This window comes from Equus caballus, chromosome 1 (genome assembly GCF_041296265.1).
Source record: "Equus caballus isolate H_3958 breed thoroughbred chromosome 1, TB-T2T, whole genome shotgun sequence".
NCBI lineage: Eukaryota > Metazoa > Chordata > Mammalia > Perissodactyla > Equidae > Equus > Equus caballus.
This window is the reverse complement of record NC_091684.1, coordinates 152696421-152711365: the sequence shown is the minus strand read 5'-3', so window position 1 is coordinate 152711365 and position 14945 is coordinate 152696421. Positions and strand designations below refer to the sequence as shown.

General features: G+C 39.9%; 1 protein-coding gene across 5 annotated transcripts in view; it reads right to left on the bottom strand.

Annotated features, from left to right (window-relative positions):
• Nucleotides 1-12696, bottom strand: part of TRPM7 (transient receptor potential cation channel subfamily M member 7) — a 109144-nt gene extending 96448 nt beyond the window's left edge. For all 5 annotated transcript variants that reach the window (XR_011426589.1, XR_011426591.1, XR_011426596.1 and 2 more), the window contains exon 1: nucleotides 12399-12696. Coding sequence is in view for 2 of the 5 variants with exons in the window: in XM_023617564.2 (XP_023473332.1) it covers nucleotides 12399-12401 (3 nt within the window). In the remaining 3 variants the exon portion in view is untranslated. The remainder of the gene's footprint in view (nucleotides 1-12398) is intronic.
• Nucleotides 12697-14945: the final 2249 nt, after the last annotated feature.

Genomic DNA, 14945 nt, shown 5'->3' with positions numbered 1-14945 from the left:
ACAAGACAGTAAATATTATAGGCTTTTTAGACCACACAGTGTCTCTGTCACATACTCTGTTTGGTTTTAAAATGTAAGAACCATTCTTAGCTCAAGGCCATACAAAACAGGCCTTGGCCAGATTTGGCCCACATGGCATATTTGCCAATCCACGCAAACCTAAATCCCACAAAGTATGGGTCTTTCACATTTCCAGAGTCAATTCAATCCAAGAAGCATGCGCAAAGCCTTCAGATTCTTCCCCTATACTGTTTCTTGGACACTAATGTCTCTTCTAACCAATTCTACAATCCCAGTAGATTCTTGTTATTAAAAGTTGCTTTTCAGTGAGGAAAAAAAGGGTGGGACTAAAGAGTTTTAGACGTACATTAACAAAGTTATTTTTCCTGCAGGAATTTCAATAGAAAAAGTATTTAAATACCCATATAGATGTAAACCATAAAACCTAAACATCACTGAGTAAAAAATGCAGTGTTTGAGTACATATATCTAGCTTTTTTCCAGAAATAAGTGTCTTTTCCAATTATCGCCAACCTAAGACCCTTTAGTCACTTTTAGTACTCGTTTTTGTTTTTTATGAGAAAATATAAAACCACTCAAAACAGGAATGTTGTTGGATTCCAGGACCTAGTACAAATCTTGCTCACAAGTGAGTTTCATTTTATCGTTTTCATTAAATTGTGTCACTCCCATGCTCACAAATTCTTATCAAATTTTGTGCCTACAGGGACACAACATTAGCATGTTTCAAGACTATCCCCCACAGCTTCCTCTACCTTATCCACCAATTTTGTTTAGTTCAAGGGCTTACTGCCTCTTATTCTGTTTCTGTAACCACAGAATGTAAATACATTCTCCCCAAACACAGCATTGTTGTTGTTCATGGCCTTTACTTATTGCATTAGGGATTGGGTTCACATACCCCAGGTGATAGCCATAAATCCTTCCCCACAATAGTTTCTGTACTTTTTGAAATTCTGAGTTTCTAGGCTGCCATCAGTTACTCAATCAAATGTGCCCTGGATTATAAATACATACATAAAATTCCTAATTTTACACCTCTCTTCTTCTTTTGCTAGGATGCATTATTGAATTTTACCAAAAGGTGGCACACTACCAACACAAATCTGAAAAGTCTTAAGCTTAAATGTTCTAGGTAAAGTAAAAACTAACTATAATCACAGAACTCTAGCACTAGAAGGAAACTTAAAGATCACTTAGTGATCTTCAGCGGTTAACGAGCACACATCCTGGAGTCAGATTAACGTGAGTCAGAATTCTAGCTTTGTTGTTTAGTCTCTATGCAACCTTAATTAAGCATGTTTCTTAACTTTTGTTTCCTTACCTGTAAAACAGGATACTAACAGTACCTATCTCACGTTGCTCTGAAGATTAAACAAAACAATCCATACAAGGTGCTTTTAGCACAATGCCCGGCACGTAGTCAAATCTCAACAATGCCTCAAAATTCCATAAATTATAAATTCTTCTTATCTGTCTACTAGCAATATGGGTACATATGTTATAAGTAAACCCTCTAATCACATCCCACTCTCCAAACAAATCTGTAGCAGCACATCCTTCTTGTCTAGATCCTGATGGCAAAAATTGGGAAAAACATCTATGGGGGTTCTCTCTGACTAACCCTCCCACAGATAACAAAGATAAACTCTGGACAAAATAAAAACATAAAAATGACTACTTATTGTAATCACTCACGGGCACTGAATAGCAATCAACAGGAGGCAAAAATTGGACAGTCTATACTTGCAATAAAGCAACAGCACTGAGTGAGTTTCCCATTTTCTAAGGCTTTTTGCCTGAAGAACGGCCACCGCTCCACATCTATTGAACAGCTAAAACTCCAATAGAAATCCAAGTACTACTGGCTTGAAGAACCAGAACACCAGGTTCAAAGCATCAACAGCAGCTGGAAAGTGATGTGAAAAGTCCTGCAAAGGAGACAGTCACAGAAAGGGAGCCCTAAATGCTGCAAATTAACTCTGCTCAAATCTCTGGCTGACCCATGAAGTATGTATATATGGGGCAGACTCAAAGCAGCCCAGTTAAGAATAAAATAACTTGGGGCCGGCCCATTGGCACAGTAGTTAAGTGCGCACGTTCTGCTTTGGCGGCCCAGGGTTCGCCAGTTTGGATCCCAGGTGCGGACACAGCACTGCTTGGCAAGCCATGCTGTGGTAGGCACCCCACATATAAAGTAGAGGAAGATGGGCACAGATGTTAGCTCAGGGCCAGTCTTCCTCAGAAAAAGGAGGAGGACTGGCAGCAGTTAGCTCAGGGCTAATCTTCCTTAAAAAAAAGAAAAGAATAAAATAACTGAAGAGATTATTTTTGCTGCCCACTAAAGGAGACAGAGTCTGATATTTGAGTACAGTCAAGTTAATCAACTCCTATCTTAGTCTGCTCAGACTGCCATAACAAATATCCTAAGACTGAGTGGCTTTAAACAACCAAAATTCATTTTCTCACAGTTCTAAAGACTGGAATCCAAGATCAAGGTGTCAGCAGAGTTGGTGTGTGGTGAGTGTCTCCTTGGGTTGCAGACAGCTGTCTTTTCTTGATGTCCTCACAGATGGTAGAGAGACAGCCAAGCTCCCTGGTGTCTCTTCTTATAAGGGCCCTATGCTCATCACCTCATCTAACCCTAATTACCTCCCAAAGGGCCCATGTCCAAATACTATCACATTGGGAGTTACGGCTTCAACACTGAATTTGGGGGGACGAGACACACACACAAATACCCAGTCTATAACAACTACTTAAAAAAAATCAAGTCTTCAGAGGACTATAATAGAACCCAGCATCTCTACAAGGTAACATTCACAATGTCTCTGATACAATCCAAAATTACTAAATATAAGAAGAAACAGGAAAATGTGACCCATACTGAAAAGAAAAGGTAATCAAATTAAAGAGGGGTTTGCCTACTAAGAAAACGCATATGCCTAAAAAAAAATTAAATGATACTACAGACCTAAAAACTTCAAGTTATGCGATAAATTTGTACATAAGTCAACACGCCTGCTAAAAACGCACAGACAATGACAGAAGAAATTAAGGCTAACCCAAAGCAAAATGTTGAAATAGGCTGGCACTCTCTGACTTCCTCTATCAGAGTCCAATTCATTTCACTTTCTGGCACTGTTATAGGCCCTTACTGTAGAGTTCTGCTCTTACCCTTAACTGGCTGCCAGCTACTTAAGTAATTAACTAATAATTAGATACTACTGATAATTCAGATGTGAACCCTCTAAGAGGGTTTTCGGTTTTTTGAAGAAGAAGATGAAGAAGATTAGTCCTGAGCTAACATGCACCGCCACCAATCGTCCTGTTTTTTTCTGAGGAAGACTGGCCCTGAGCTAACACCCGTGGCCAACTTCCTCTACTTTGTATGTGGGACGCCTGCCACAGCATGGCTTGCCAAGCAGTGCGTAGGTCCGCACCCAGGATCTGAAGTGGCGAACCCCAGGCCACCAAAGCAGAACCTGCAAACTTAAGCTCTGTGCCACCAGGCTGGCCCCATAAGAGGGTTCTAAAACACTGTTGAAAAGCGTCTGTGGAATGACAAACAGTTGGTAAAGCTTTATATGTTAAAAAATTAAACTGAATCAAACTCAGACCATGACTATATTTGTAAAGAGAGTCCTACTACACCCAACCTTACTTTCTGTTGGTTTTGCTTCCCTGTTGACCTCACAGATATTGCTATCCTGATTGTTTAACAGCCCAGTATTTTCCCAGATTTGTGGGACACAAAATGTTTGACAAAGAGAAGTGTGAACATGGACTCCAAGATATTAAATAAATGAACACTAGGCACACGGAGTCTTAAAAATGGCCAACCGAGGGCCCGGCCCCATGGCTGAGTGGTGAAGTTCCCGCACTCCACCGAGGCGGCCCAGGGTTTCACCAGTTCAAATCCTGGGCATGGACATGGCACCGCTCATTAAGCCATGCTGAGGTGGCGTCCCACATGCCACAACTAGAAGGACCCACAACTAAGAATATACAACTATGTACTGGGGGGCTTTGGGGAGAAAAAGGAAAGAAATTAAATCTTCAAAAAAAAAAATGGCCAACCTCAACTTAGCTCAAACAGTAGTAATTTTTTCCTCAGGCATTCTAGATAAAGTCTTAAAAGAATAATTCATTTTAACATAAAGAATTATTAGTAAAATGAAAAGAGATCAAAACTCCTCTTCTTAGGATAAAAGAGGTAATAAGTATGTTGGCCAAAAAAAAAATCGAACATTTAAAATTTCTTATGCAAAGTCAAGAAACTTTACCTAAACACCTATGATTGCTAAAAAAGCAAAATAAATATACTGACACAGGAGAAGACAGACAGAACAATGGAATAAATAGCTTAGAAACAGAAACTTCCATTTAGGAAACTTGGCATGTGATGAAGACAAATACCAATCAGGAGAAGATATTAACTATTATACTATATATATATATATATATATATATGTATGTATATATACACACACACATATATGAACTATCACACTAAATCGAAAAATGAATACTAGATGGATTAAAGTCAAAATACGAAAAGTAAAACTTTAAAACTTCTGCAAAAAAAAGAATAAATATTATGACCTCAGGATAAGAAAAAGTACATGGTATAAAGAAAATACTGATAAATTATTACAGTAAAATTAAAAACCAATGTAGGGGGCCAGCCCTGCGGTCTAGTGGCTAAGTTTGGCACGTTCCACTTCCGTGGCCCGGGTTCAGTTCCTAGGGGCAGATCTACACCACTTGTCAGCGGCCATGCTATGGCTGTGACCCACAAACAAAACAGAGGAAGACTGGCACAGATGTTAGCTCAGGGACAATCTTCCTCAGGCAAAAAGAGGAAGATTGGTGACAGATGTTAGCTCAGGGTCGATCTCCCTCAGGGGGAAAAAAAAACAATGTATATCAATGCCTAAAACTAAATAAATAGCCTACCATTAACAAAGTGAAAAATTAAAAAGCTAAAGACTGAAGAAGATATTTGCAACCCATAAAACCAAATAAGATTAGTATCCAGGATACATAAACAACTTCTACAAGTAAATAAATAAGAAAGGATAACCCAACAGAAAATTGAGCAAAGGTTATAAACAGGCAATTCACCAGAGAGGAGGCAACCACAGCCAAAAACCTGTAACCTGAAATGACATTCAACCTTATTAGTAGCCAGGGACATGCAAATTAAAACAATGAGGAACTATCTAACATTCATGAGTCTGGCAAAATAAAAGAACCTAATCAACAAAGTGTTGGCAAAGATGTTGGGAAAAAATGGGAATTCTCATATACTTTTATAGAGAGTGTAAACCACACAATTACTTTGGTCAACACTTTGGCAAGATCTATAAAGTTTAAGATGCAGCTACCCTACAACCCAGCAACTCTACTTCTAGATATACGTACCCTAGAAAAATCCTCACACTTGTACTTTAGATGATACATTCAAGAAGCCTCCACTATTTTTTGTAAAAAAAAAAAAAAAAAAAAAGACAAAAAACCTGGAAACAACCTAAATGCCTTCTAACAGTAAAATGGACAACATATAGCATATTTGTATAATACAATAATATAGAGCAGTCAAAAGGTACAAACTAGACCTTACATGTATTAACATGAATAAACCTCCAAAACCTAATGCTGACTAAAAGGAAAACAACAAAATCCATAAAAAGATGTACATGATTTCATATACATAAAATTTAGGAATATCAAAAAATCATTATATATTATATATAATCTTTGTGACAACACTAAAAAGGCATGCAAAGGAACAATAAAGACTAAATTTAGGATGATGATATGTCTGCAGAAGTAGAAAGTAGAATAGGATTTTGATGGGGTACACGGGAGGCTTCAATTTTATCTGTAATATTTTATTGCTTAAGCTGGGTGGTAGGTACATGGATATTATGATACCTATATTATGATTTATACACTTTTATATATCTGAATTCCATAACAAAGACAGAATTACCAAAGAAGTCAAATTATATACATTTATTTTAAAATATTATGTACTTGCATCAACAGTATAATTTAAATTCTTCACTTTTATTCCTGGCTCCTTGTTACCTAATAAAATATTTTTCCCAAAACAACAGAATATGTTGAATTAAATGGATCCATCACATATAGCCAATTCAATGACCGATGGTATGTTTTCAGATAATGTCACAAAAATTAATCTGAAAGAGAGAAATCTAAAGAAAACATTAGGACATTCTCTATTACAAAACTCAAGCCTTTATATTGTGAGTAATCCATATCAACCCATTCTCTATCCTTGAGTAGTGTGATGATACTTTGTTGATAGATTCATGATAGGTTTCTATGGTTTTTATTAAAGAGTTCTACCCATCACAGAAATCTATTTAGTTTAATTAAAGGCTTTTCCAATCTACTAAAGATCCCCTCAGACCAGGAAGTCTGCACTTTGCCAAAATACAATGTATACAATTGAGTTGTGAACAACCTATCCTAAGGTTATTACATGGAAATTTAGTCATAAAGGAAATTCTACTAGGTTTTATAGCTTTTGAAGAAAATATAGTATAATAAATGTTTTTTAAAAGGTAATATTTTTTTATAATGTACAACTGAAATTTCACAAGGTTGTAAACTATCATGATCTTTAAAAAAGTAACACTTTTTAAAATGACAGTAACCTTTTTAATTAACATAACATCTGTCATCTGAGATCTCACAAATATACATGCCCCTGAATATCAAGATCCTTCTCCAAGTTTCTATAATTTGGCAAGTCAACACTTACTCTAACACTTATTAGCCTTATGACCTTTGGTGAGTGATTCTGCTTCTCTGTCCTTTATATAAATAATGGAGAAAAAGTGTCTACTTCAGAGAGTTTTCTTGAGAGTTAATATATGTGATACATGTAAAACATTTAGAACAACAGCCACAGCTAAAGGATAATACATGTTAGCTAATATCATGAAAATCTGTCTAAAGTCTATCATGTACACACTTTTCTTAGTCTAGAGTACCTTCTGGCTATTGGGTATGCTAAATTATACTCTTAAAGACAAGGAAGACCGTTGGTTCACATACTAAAGGGTAATTTACAGCCTATCTTTCTAGTCTAGTTAATGTTCCTCCAACCTCCTCCTTATAGGAACAGTTTGGTTCTCAGATAACTTTCCTTCCACCATTCTCAACATACTACCAAATTGTCAGAGGAAAGTAGGTAACTAAGCTTACTAAATTTCACTTCGCACGTATTTTTCAATCGGTGAACTCTAGGCTCAAGATTGATATATTCCCGATAATGGCTTGGCTCAAAAGACTTTTTTCTTTCCATGAGGAGCTGGGTTTCCAATGTTGAGGTTTCCAGAAGTCTGGCAGCTGGACAGTCAAGGTGTTAAGTTATTGACACGTTTTCATGATGCAAGGATGGACAAATAGTGTTTACAGTCTTTAATCTTCATATTGTTCCTGAGGTCAAATAGAGGAAAGATCATCATCTGCCTTTTACAGAAAGAGTAACAGTGATGCTCATAAAAGAGTGTGACTTGGCAAAAATGCTCAGGTGAAGAGATAAGCCAGGTGATAGACAAGGTGAAGCCTATCAACTTCAAAGAACTGCTTACCGCCATATACCAAAATTTCTTCAACGTGGTTCTAAAACCTCTAAATGGTCAGGAAACTAAACACACATTCCCCAAAAACATCCAGAGTAATTTTCTAAATCCAAGATGAACTGAACCAAAGGGTCAACAAAATATCTAAAAGTACTAACTTAACTCAAATTAGAACCAGTCATTTCTCATAAACTAGAAGAGGTCCAACCAATTCTCCAAGTCAAACATTTCATTCATATTCAAACTAATCGAATAATGTAAAGCCCCTTCTAAAAGTGACATATGGAAGTTCTTTTATATCAACTCACATAAATGACTCAGTTCAAATCCCCACAGGTAGCCAAATGATGCTCATATTCTAAAGTAATCTTAACCACTCTGAATTTTGCTTTCAGGTACCATACTTAAAACAGACATTTAAGGAACAGTCACTCAAAAAAAAGACGACTGTAAAATTTAATCACAGGCTGAGAGCTTCCTTCAAAGAGAAAGGGGAAAGAGAAACTCAGAATGAAGTAACACATCAATGGTAATAATCATCAATGGCTACTACTGATACTATTATATGAATGTCTGACAGGGAACTTCACAACTGAAAGATCAGGCAGCTGACACCACCAAGCGACTGGTCAATCTTGTTTTGTTTGTTTGTTTTTTTGAGGAAGATTAGCCCTGAGCTAATATTCGTGCCCATATTCCTCTGCTTTATATGTGGGACCCCTACCACAGCATGGCTTTTGCCAAGAAGTGCCATGTCCGCACCTGGGATCCGAACAGGTGAGCCCCGGGCCCGAGAAGGGGAACGTGCAAACTTAACTGCTGCGCCACCAGGCCAGCCCCGCAATTGGTCAATCTTAACATCAAAAAAAGAAAAACAACCAGACAGCAGAAGCCTCTTAATGTGCTGCGATTCAAAGTACATAGAACTACCTGTGAAGTATTCTTGCCAAAATATCAAACTAGAATCTGATCGAGTCTTTAGATTAACCACTAATTTACAGGAAATACAGAGGAGAAAGGAACACGTTACATGACAGTATATGGATGCATTCAACAAAATCCAAACTGTGGGAAATTCTACAGGGCAAATGATCCAAACCTTTTCAATAAATAAATGGTAAATGACAAGACAAAAAAAGAAGGAGGTACTGGAGACTGAAAGACTTACTTATCAACCAAGTGCTGTGTGAAATTCTTTGGATTCTGACTGAACAAACCAACTGAAAAAAATGAGACAACCAGGGAAATACATTGAATAGTTAATGATTTTAAAGGATTATTAATTTTCTAGGTGTGCTAATAGTCCTGTGGATATGCTAAGAGCCCTTATTTCTTTAGAGATACACACAATTAAGTATTTGTAGATGAGATATGTCTGGGATCTGCTTTTAAATTATCCAGTTGAGGGGGAATGGGAGGGATAATAGAAGAAATAAAATTCACATGTTTCAAACTGCTGAAACTGGTTACAGGTATATGATGATTCACTTTATTATTATATCTCTGTATGTTTGAAATCTCCCATTTTAGAATGTTAGAGAGTATCAGAGCACTAGATCAAAACTATAACGGGTAAAACTCAAAGTTAAATTTTGCAAGCGCTTGCTTCAATAGACCTTCATTTAAAAATCAAAACCAAAAATGCACATTTTAAGTATGGCCTTTAATATTAAATTTGCACATTTTAAGTAATGAGTTCAACTATTAAATGTTTTCATTTTATGTCTTGTTCTTATTATTGACATTTGCCAACACACACATGCACACTCACACACACTACTCCACAAAAGTAACCAAGTTCTGAATATTTCAACTGTTAAACATCTTAATCTGTTCCTTCTTTTTTTACTACTACTTTATTTCAAGCCCCTAACATTTTGGTCAGAGTCTTGCTATAGCCTCCTCCTTATGGGTCTCTCTCTTTTCACTTTAAACACACACCAATTCACCCTCCATAGTGTTTCCTTAAGTGATTCACCAACATCTCCAGAACAAACTCCAAACTCCTTTGTATCCATTGCCCTCAGAAATCTGGTCCTTGCCTATTTTTCTAACACTCACACCAGTACCCCATATCATCCCATATTCCACTCACTCCAATCTACGTACAGTACCTGCACAGTAGTTCCCAGAATAAACTAAGGATGCTCTTCTCTTCTAAAGCTCAGTTGCCCTTAGACTTAAATCGCCAATGAAACACTCCTTCTATTTCCAAGTTAATTCCGATAGCTATTGACTTCAAGACTCACCTCTACTATAAGCTCCTTTGCAAGCCTACCCAGGCCTTCCTTTCTCTCTCCCTGATTACCTTATACTTTCACAGTAATCTATGCAATAGTTTCACACTATCCCTTTTTCTGCATATTCACACTGCCCTTGAAGACTATTAAGTATCACAGTGCCCGCGCAACATAGTAGACACTAAATGTTTGTTTTATGAAGTAATATATGCATCTTCCATTGACAAAAGACAGGTAGATCTTTTATAAATTACATTTATAAATATAAGCTGTTTTAAAGTGGGAAACTTGTCTAACACACCTTTGTTCCTCCAATGCCTATAATAGTGCTTGAAATATATTAAACATTAAATGAGTGATTGTCAAACAAAACAAATTTTTCCAGTAGTCATGGTAGATAATTTTGTACAAAATTTGACTCCACTCCAGTTTCTGAACTTGTATTTCTTGGTATTTTGTTTTGTATTGTTTTTTGGTGAATTGGCTGATTAGTTTTAAATGTTTTTAAAATGTAGAAAAATTTTGTATGCTTACTTTCAGTGTCAAAGAAGAAAGTGATTACCAGAAGCAAATGCCTTAAATAAGAGTTTACAGTAAGAATTAAAGTGTAGATACAACATACTTAGGTGAACTTTTAGCCTAAAAGTTGAGGAGGCTCAACAAATTATCATTATTGGAGAACCCCAGTTTTAGGTTATCCTAAGCTTTCACTATAATTTAATTGGAAATTGAAAAGAAAATAACACAATTCAGTAGCAGTCAGGATGCAAGTAATGTAAAAAATAAAATAAAATCAGAGCATTAATTTCAAATTTTAAAGTGAGAATTTCTCCCTGTAGAATCAACAGGATTGTTAACAGCATGTACAAACAATACTGAGTTCCTATTATGGGCCAAGTACAGTGCGCGATTCATGTATAAAAACATACTGTTTAGGGGAGCGCATCTGCTATAAAAAAGACTGGACATAAACGGAAAGGCAGGAGAAACAGAGAACATGTCCTAATTTCTGAAGGCTGGGTTTCAAAGTATGTAGATAGGAGGACATCAAGGTAAGAGGTTAGATTTAAGAAGAGCACCTGAGGTAAGACTAACACTTAGAGACTTTCATTAGCAAGTCACCAGATCCAAAGTTGCCTGGTTGCTGTAATAAAACCTTAGGAAGTAATGGTTCTGAAGATGATGAATCATCTTCATTTCCATCTTCTAACGTATCTAAATTTTTTCAAAACACCAAAATGATTGGTTCAAATTAATTCTATTTACCATCTAAAGAGGAAAAGCAGACACATCACTGAAGTCACTATTAATGGTTTGCTTTTCTTAAACAAAACGCACTTTGACTCAACTCTTCCCCCTAAAACAGATTTCCTGACAATCCATTTAAGTAATAAATTTAAAAATTTAGCGTCCGAAGAGAAACTTAAGAAATCCTTCTTTTAAAAATCAGGAAAGAGGTAAAATGACGTTTTTATTGACTTTACATTACGAAAGAAGGTGGAAAATAGTGGAAGGTGCACTATTTATCCAAAGTATAACTGTATTCGTGGTTTCAGTTCTGTACGGCACTTGATTTAGCTTCTAGAGAAAAATAAACCTGCCAGACTCCAGCAGAGGGAGAATTGTTTGCAGGAAGCCGATCAAGTTAAGTACTGACCAGAAATACCTACCCAGCTCTTCACGTCCCTGATCTAACTAACTTTCATTTGTAAGATATCTTTAAATTTGATCCCAGGACCTAACAAAAAAGCTCTCTCAAAAGCTGCAATGCACCGCATCCCCCTCTCTCCACTCTGCGCCTTCGGTTTCAAACACCGACAACTCTTCTCTAAGGCAACGGATGAGGGAGTTCGCCAGAAATCCAGACGACACATCGCCTCGGGACCTACAGCAGCGCCCTCATAAAACCCTTAATGCTTGCTAAAGAAAATTCCAAACCAGATCTACCGTCCACAGCGTCCAGTCCCTCCCCTCTGGCTCCAAAAGTAAAATGTACCTGTGGAGTGTCTGCTGCGCAGCACACAAGTCACGGCTCCAACCCAGTGTCCTCTACTCCCTTTTTGTTCCCTCCCTGCCCGCCCTCCCTTTGCATGCAGAACTTGAGCAGAGCATTTGGCTCCCTCGTCTGCCAGCAACTGGCGCCAGGAGGAACACGTTCCCGGGGGATGCGGCGCTGGGAGCGCTGCATCTAGCGCGCTGCGGCCGCCGGCTCGGCCAGGTACTCCCCAGCCCGCGCCTCTGCCGCCTCGAGGGGCCCTCGCTGGAGCCACGGCTCCGCTCCGGGGATTCCCGCGACGAGCTGTCGCGTCAGATCTGCTAGCGGCTCCCTGCCCCTCACCCCCGAACGCAACACACGCCCGTCCCGCCAGGGCAAGTCCGGAAGCCTCCAGGCAGCGCGGAGGTCCCTCGCCCCGGGAAGCACGGCGGCGCGCACACACGCTGGCCCGCCAGGTCCTCCCCTTCCCGGCCCGCACCCGCAGGGCCATACCCCGCCCGGCCTGCGTGGGTCCAGTACCATTCTCCTCACGGGGCGGTCTCCGGAAGGGCAGCAACTCCACCTCCTCCTCCTCCGCGGCCTGTAGCCATCTATCGGGAAGCGTCTCCGGAGGCGGCAGCAGAGGCCGCCGGACGAGGACAGCCCAGGGAAACCTTCTCAGCACTAACTCAGCTCCGGCGCTAGCAGCAGAAGCCGAGTCTTTCATAATTGTGCGACCAACTCCTCCGGGTGACTGGCCACAGGGACGCGCCCGCGCCCGCGCCCGCCTCCGCCGGCGACGGGGCTGTAGGCGGACCACGTGAGGGGCGCGTCGTGTGCGTCGCCGCCCGCCGGCCGGGTCACGTGAAGGGCGCGCGCTCCCTCCCTCCCAGGCCGCGGCCCTGCGCACGCGCGCACGCACCGTGCACGAGCACCCCCGCCCCCCAATCCGTTCCTCTCCCGGTTTCCCGAGGCAGCGCGGGTGTCCTCCACAGGTCTCCGTGGAGTACCTAGGCGAGACTTGCACGAAGTCTGGCTCAGCCCAGGGGATGGAACTCGACGAAGCAATAGTTGAGGGTTACGGGTCCAGGTCTCTGGGATGCAGCGTGGAGTGGCAGCGTGGTCTCATCTACCCTAACGGGGCCTGGCCTCTGCCTGCTCTCTCGAGCGGCGTTTCCCAGCCCCTTCTCGGTGCCTCAAAGCGGATGGAGGCTTTCAGCACTCTCTCCTCGTCCAAAGTGCGAAATCATCTTCTTACCCCAAATCATGTTCTTCCTCTAACTTCCCTTGTATCTGCCTGCAAAATTTCTTCCTCTGGCTTTATCTGTGGGCACCATCCTTTCCTCCGGAGGGATCGCCGGCAGACACGCATGCACCACATAGCTTAACCAAAGACTATGGGTTGTTCTAATACCTGTCTTTCCTTTGCCTTTGCTATCATACCAGCCCAGATTTGACAATTTATTAGCGATAGTTTACTAAATGATGCTTTTCACACAGCACCTTACTGTTCCCGAAAAACTTCAAGAGGAAAGAGTTTGACCCTCTGTGATCTGACTTTGATCTCTTTTTTTAAACAGCTTTATCGAGGAATAATTGACATGCAATAAGCTACACATATTTAAATGTATAACTTGATAAGTGTTGACATATGTATACACCCATGAAATCCCCGCAATCAGGACAGTGAGTATATTCATCAACCCCAAGTTTCCTTCTTGCCTTTTGTAAACCCCCATCCTGTCCCTCCCCATCCCCACCCCTCAGCAACTACTAATCTGCTTTCTGTCACTATAGATTTGTTTGCATATTCCAGAGTTTTATATAATGGAATCATAAAATGTGCTATTTTTTTTTTGGTCTGGCTTCTTTCACCAAGTGTAACTGTATGTTATGTTACACAGTTCACTGAAGTAGGATCTTCTCTCCAACAAAACTGAATCACCCGTTGTTTTCCCTAACAAGCTTTGGCCATGCTTGTGAACAATCTTCAGGTGTTGTGTATTCTTTCCCCCTCTGGCAGGTCCAGCAGGACCAATGTTAAAAAATGTTTTCATACATGCGTCATACCGTTCCTAGTACATTATCAGACCCTTGGGGAAGGGATCTTAGCTAATTTATGTATATAGTCAATAAATGTTTATTATCTAGATCTCAAGCTGGGCCTACGCATGTCCTGCCTTTAGGGAGTTTATAATCTAAAAGGTGGAGACAAACCAGAAAATCAAAATATAATGAGAGAAGAGTACTTTGTTTTCCTCAGTCTTTGTGACTCTGCCTTTTTGTACCCACAAGTGCTTCACTCCTTGCTTGGGTGATATAGGAAGGAAACAAGAACAGCTCTGTGACACGTGATCTCCAGAACTCTTTGGTAAATGGGAGCATTTAGTTTAGAGTTAGAAATGGGGAACAGGATTATTCCTTAATTGAATTAATGAAAAAAAAATTATTAATTTACAGGTGATCAGACAGCCCTGGAGTTCACATATGCTAACTGACAGAGAGCAATCAATTCATTTTTTAAAAAGTATTGCGTTCCTAAGAATATATCAGGAACAGTCCTGTTCAATGTTCAGTGATGAACAAGATGGATAAATTCAGTGTTTTAAAAAATGTTCCTCAAATGCCCTCTCTCTCATTTCTTTCCCACAGGGGCTGTGTTTCCATTTTGGTCAGTGGCATCTCTGTTTCCCACTCTCACTGGAGCACATACTCATTCTCCTCCCTGTCTTTGCCCAATCATTTGCAGAAATTCAATTCAGCAGACGTTGACTTCTATACTCTGTTTAAAGCACTAAGTGAATTACTACAAGTGATAAAAAGATGAAAAGGCATGGTACTGTACCAACTCTTGGATTTTTAGCTCTCAATCTAGTGCATGCATTCTCAATCTTAAAGGAGTGATATCACCCACAAGGAAGTGAAAATTGATTCTGGAGGGGAGGGTGAAAAATATTGCTCTTTTGGGGCCGGCGCGGTGGTGCAGCTGTTAAGTGCACACGTTCTGCTTCGGCGGCCTGGGGTTCGCCGGTTCAGATCCCAGGTGCGGACATGGCACCGCTTGGCACACCATGCTGTGGTAGGCGT